Source organism: Hippocampus comes, unplaced genomic scaffold (genome assembly GCF_001891065.2).
Source record: "Hippocampus comes isolate QL1 unplaced genomic scaffold, H_comes_QL1_v1.1 scaffold318, whole genome shotgun sequence".
Lineage (NCBI taxonomy): Eukaryota > Metazoa > Chordata > Actinopteri > Syngnathiformes > Syngnathidae > Hippocampus > Hippocampus comes.
In genome coordinates, this window is record NW_017805777.1 from 112,015 (window position 1) to 117,227 (window position 5,213).

A 5,213-nucleotide genomic window follows, 5' to 3' on the forward strand; every position below is an offset into this window, starting at 1 on the left:
ATGCCCCCCCAAACCACACACACACACACACACACACACACACACACACACACACACACACACACACACACACACACACACAAACAACTCCCAACAAGGACAGCATGGATTGTATTTTCCCTAATGGAGGCAGCACTTCATGCTTGTCAATGTGTGCGTTGGCACATGCAGCGGAACTCCATCCCTAAGCAATCAACTTCGGGACACTCATGATAAGCGAATGCCGTTACCCAGATCTTGTCTATGCATCCAATAAAAGTCAACGCACCTTTTGGTTTCACACGTTGGAGCTGCTTCCAGGGAGAAAGGCTATTATGAGCTCCTTTTAATAGCAGTTTCTTAACAAGTGAAGCACAGATGTGCCCCCCACCCCCATTTCCACCCTCTCCCCAACAAAAACAACGATTGTAGTCAACATAGCCATGCTGCTAATCACTTCCAATTTTTGCGTCGCTATGAGTGTTTCTCCTACCTTTAATTAGGGTGTTGCAACTAGGTGAGTAACCTCTTCTGGGTGGAGTTGGGGGGGGAGGGTACGAGATGTACATCGAGACAATAAAATCATTTGCAACCATTTCTTGCTGAAATTAAAACTCCTGTTTGGTATATCACAATATTCTGTGAGCTTGCAAGGGGTCAGAATGCTCTAAATTGATTGTTTCGATTGGTTCTCTGTTCGTAAAGTGGCTGGAATTACAGGAGTTCATGTGATCTTTTCTCCTTTGTGTTTGCTTTGACAGGCAAACCCATCTTTTCTGTTGACATTCACCCGGATGGAACCAAATTTGCAACCGGCGGGCAAGGTAACTTGTCAAACACGCACATACGAGGTGATTCAGTCCAATCAAGGAATAGTGTCGGTCGGTCATCGTTTGTGATCACCAGGGGAGGACTCGGGGAAGGTGATGATCTGGAACATGGCGCCTGTCCTCCGCGAGGAAGATGAGAAGAATGAGAACGTTCCCAAAATGCTTTGCCAGATGGACAATCACCTCGGTAATATTTTTATGAAAAGTAATTGTCAATGTTATTGAATTGCTAAAGACGACAAATACAATATTTGAACTGTACTCATCAAGCCCAAGGGTGCGTTCTCACCTGAAACCACCTTTGGTCCGCTTGTCTGGTCCGGACCAAAAGCGCACCGATTTATTGATTTGTTTTGAGGCGGCTCGTATTCGTGCTGGACTTTGTTGCAAGTGCACTGTTTTCTGTCAACGCAATGACGCGCGTCACCACCGCTGCTCCCATTTGACAGAAATGATGAGCGCGGCGCCGATAGCACAAACCCGGAAATGGAGGAAAACCTGTCATTCCGACACTCTGCGTGGCTGCTCTCCATATTTGTGTTGTTATTGGAGCTGCAAACTCATTTTGGCTGTCAATAGCCGCCGCTCATTCAGTGCACGCGACACAGTTTTTCTACATTTTGGAAAGGCACCCACTGACCCGCAGTGCGCTGGCAGCCATGCTGCAAAAAAATAGACCAAAGGACCACGCATGATCCACGTTCACGCCGTGCTAATATTTCCCCACCATGCCGGGCTACGGTGGCTTGTTTAGCCCCAAAATGTCGAGGTCTCGGAGTTTGGGAGTCGATTTTAAAATCTCGTTGTGTGAACCAGGCTTAAGTCAAGGCATCACTGTATCCACAAACAAGTCTTTGAATCATTTTGTTCTGATGAAGCTTCTTGTTATGACGCTTGGGGGGAAAAATACGATTGAAATAACCCTATCTCTTGTTTTCTTTTTAAAAAAAAACAAAAAACATTGGAACTCATATTTATGTGCAGCGTGCGTGAACTGCGTGCGCTGGTCCAACAACGGGCTGTACCTTGCATCCGGAGGGGACGACAAATTGGTGATGGTGTGGAAACGAGCCGCGTATGTACACACGCGCACACCTCTGCTGAAATCAATGTAGATCTGCGCTAGCTGTTTTTGAAGACTGAAAACGATGAATCGATGTGTCGAAAACAAAACAAAGTTGTCAAAAAGTGACCTGATTTCTGCCCATTTTAAAAGCATTAACATCATCCGGACCCTCGTGTTGATACTGACGTGATGTTTAGGTTCATCGGTCCGAGCACGGTGTTTGGCTCGAGCAGCAAACTGGCCAATGTGGAGCAGTGGAGATGCGTCACCATTTTGAGGAACCACACTGGAGGTGACGCACACAAAAGCAAAGCATCTTAAAGAGGACTTCTAGACGCTGTTGTTTGTACATGAGACCAAAAAAAAAAAAAAAACCAAACAAAAAGTCTCTTTGACATAATCATTATGACGTGTGCGCGTAGATGTCATGGATGTCGCCTGGTCTCCCCACGACGTGTGGCTGGCGTCATGCAGCGTGGATAACACCATCGTCATCTGGAATGCGCGCAAATTCCCCGGTGAGAGAAGGAAAATCCAGTGTTGCCGCGCCACCGTCAATCTCCAAAGCCCAGGTTGTCGAAAAGGAAACTCAAAAGTCGCTAACGTTCTCCGCCGTGCCGCCTCAGAGATGGTGACGTGCCTGCGCGGCCACACGGGCCTGGTCAAGGGCCTGACGTGGGACCCCGTGGGCAAGTACATCGCCTCGCAGGCCGACGACCACAGCCTGAAAGTGTGGCGGACCCTCGACTGGCAGATGGAGGCCAACATCACCAAGCCTTTCAGCGAGGTGGGCAGAAGGATGATGATGATAGGCAGGAGGTTTTCAGGCTCCTTCAAAAAAAAAAAAAAAAAAGACATGCCAAACAGGACGGGCCCCACACGCATGCTTTCATTCGCCAGGCCAGGCTCCGCCTTTTAAAGCCATACACATTCAAAGTCCTCACTATTCAATGTGATTGTGGGGTCGATGAAGGAATACCCACACGTTGCGGTTTCTCTTGGTATCGTTGTCCATTCGACAAATATTTAATGTTCCAGTGCGGCGGCACCACCCACGTCCTGCGTCTGTCGTGGTCCCCCGACGGCCAGTACCTGGTGTCGGCGCACGCCATGAACAACTCGGGGCCCACGGCGCAGATCGTGGAGCGCGACGGCTGGAAGACCAACATGGACTTTGTGGGCCACAGGAAAGCTGTCACGGTGGTGGTGAGTCTCGGCACGTACACAGCATTGGGGAGGGGAGGGGGGGGGGGCAGATCCGGCCCGCCATGTCATCTTATACGGCCCGCAAATGACTTCATGTTTTTTTACTAAAATACCCAAATTGCATTTTTTCTTTACTTTCAAAAATGTTGAACTATCGCAAACAGTTTTTTGTTACCAATCTGCCATTTGTGGCCCGCGACAAAAATGAGTGTGACACCCCCGATTTAGGTATAGACATGCTCAACGCAAAAAAAGTTAGCGATAGCATGTAGCCGAACCCAGATAACCTCGCGGCAAGCGACCGCGTGCCGCTTATCAGAAGCCGACGCCTGTCGTTGCGCAACACTGCTGCCCCAGCTCAGCTTTTCGGCTTTTCGTGCATGTCGTCCGCTTGAAAATGACGCATCTTCACAAGTGCAACATTATTTGCCGACAAGATATGAAAATAGTCGCTTTTATGTCACATGTCCACAAAGAGTTGATTTTTTTTTTTTCTTCTTCTTCACCCGTCCACACGTTTGCGCTTGAGCACATTTGACTTTTTCAAATGCATTTTGTGCGTGTCTGTGTGTGTAGAAATTCAACCCAAAGATCTTCAAGAAGAAGCAGAAGAACGGCAGTTCTTCGAAGCCCAGTTGTCCGTACTGCTGCTGCGCCGTGGGCAGCAAGGACCGCTCGCTCTCCGTCTGGGTCGGTAAAAGTTTTTCATTTTCCCGCACGCGCGCTACGTCATACGCGGGCAGAAGTCGAGCGACGCCAACCGATTTGAATCGAAGCAAACGTTTGGCTCGAGTGCGACGGTGGTTCATGCGCTCGGATCGCCTTATGCTTCAAAGTCAAGTTGATTGCTTCGCGCTCTTTTTGTGCGTCTACCAGCTGACCTCCCTCAAGCGGCCCCTGGTCGTCATCCACGATTTGTTTGACAAATCCATCATGGACATCTCCTGGTGAGTTTTTTCCAAACTCAAAGTGATCGATTGAAGGCTGGATGGATGGATCGGCGGTCTCGTCTCGTGCAGCCCCTGCGCTTGTGTCTATCGGCCCAAATGGTCCGCGCACTTTATTTGGCTGCCTGACGCTCCGTCAGCGGCGTGTGGGGGGCGGGGGGGGGTCTCGGGTGTATCAAGCTGTGGTCCGATTCCACATATCCGATCAGAAGGAACGTCCGCACACTTGTTATCGAGCATAGTTAAGGCGCGTCGCGTTATCTGCGGCTCTCGTGCCAAATGTGTCGGTGACATTCCAAATGCCGCCGCGCGCTTCTCTTTTCGCTTCCTCTCATTGCTTCTTTGTTTTGTGCGCGTGGTGAAGGACTCTGACGGGCTTGGGCATGTTGGTGTGCTCCATGGACGGTACGGTGGCCTACCTGGACTTTTCACTGGACGAACTCGGAGACCCCCTGAGCGAGGAAGAGAAGGTCCGATAAACCGGGCGCCGGCGGTTGGTCTCGTCAAGTCCCGCAGACGCGACGCGGCCAACGCGCGTCTCCTCTTTCTTTCAGAACACCATCCACCAGAACATCTACGGCAAGAGCCTGGCCATCACCAGCACGCAAGAGCCGCAGCTGGCCACCACCATCATCGAGAACCCGGAGATGCTCAAGTACCAGCAGGAGAGGCAGAGCTCGGCCCAGAACAACTCGGCGGCGGCCTGCGCCGATTCCTCGGCGCCCAAGCTCAACAGCGTGATGAACGGAGAATCTCTGGAGGACATCAGGAAGGCGAGCTGCCGAGCGGTTTTTGTCCACGCCAGCTCGGCCCTTCTAGCGGGTCTTGACCGACTTGCCGATGTTCTTGCAGAACCTGCTGAAGAAGCAGGTGGAGACCCGAACCCCCGACGGCAGAAGACGGATCACGCCCCTGTGTATCGCTCAGCTGGACACCGGGTAAGCGGCTTTTTGACGAGCCCCGTCCAAGCTGCGAGTGACGAGGGAGGAAACGGGGCTCCTTTTTTCCGCCTTGTCTCTGCCAGGGACTTCTCGCCGGCGCTCTTCAACAGCGTCCCCATCCTGCCGTCCTCCTTGTCCAACCAGCTGCCCCCTCAGCTCAGCGCCGACCCCGCCCCAGGGCAGGCGGCGGTGGCGGCCGCCGCCTCGCTGGCGGGGCTGCGGCCCAACCTCGACCCCGCGCTCG

The 5,213-nt window shown here is 51.8% G+C and overlaps 1 protein-coding gene across 1 annotated transcript in view; it reads left to right on the forward strand.

Moving 5' to 3' along the window:
• The window catches only part of hira (histone cell cycle regulator a), an 11,541-nt gene that overhangs the window by 1,533 nt on the left and 4,795 nt on the right, over positions 1-5,213 (forward strand). Inside the window, exons 2-14 of the mRNA XM_019884667.1 lie at positions 741-803; positions 886-996; positions 1,794-1,884; positions 2,073-2,167; positions 2,298-2,393; positions 2,502-2,662; positions 2,914-3,081; positions 3,658-3,771; positions 3,958-4,028; positions 4,393-4,498; positions 4,583-4,801; positions 4,881-4,966; positions 5,053-5,211. Of these exons, the coding sequence (XP_019740226.1) occupies positions 741-803; positions 886-996; positions 1,794-1,884; positions 2,073-2,167; positions 2,298-2,393; positions 2,502-2,662; positions 2,914-3,081; positions 3,658-3,771; positions 3,958-4,028; positions 4,393-4,498; positions 4,583-4,801; positions 4,881-4,966; positions 5,053-5,211 (1,540 nt within the window). The remainder of the gene's footprint in view (positions 1-740; positions 804-885; positions 997-1,793; positions 1,885-2,072; positions 2,168-2,297; positions 2,394-2,501; positions 2,663-2,913; positions 3,082-3,657; positions 3,772-3,957; positions 4,029-4,392; positions 4,499-4,582; positions 4,802-4,880; positions 4,967-5,052; positions 5,212-5,213) is intronic.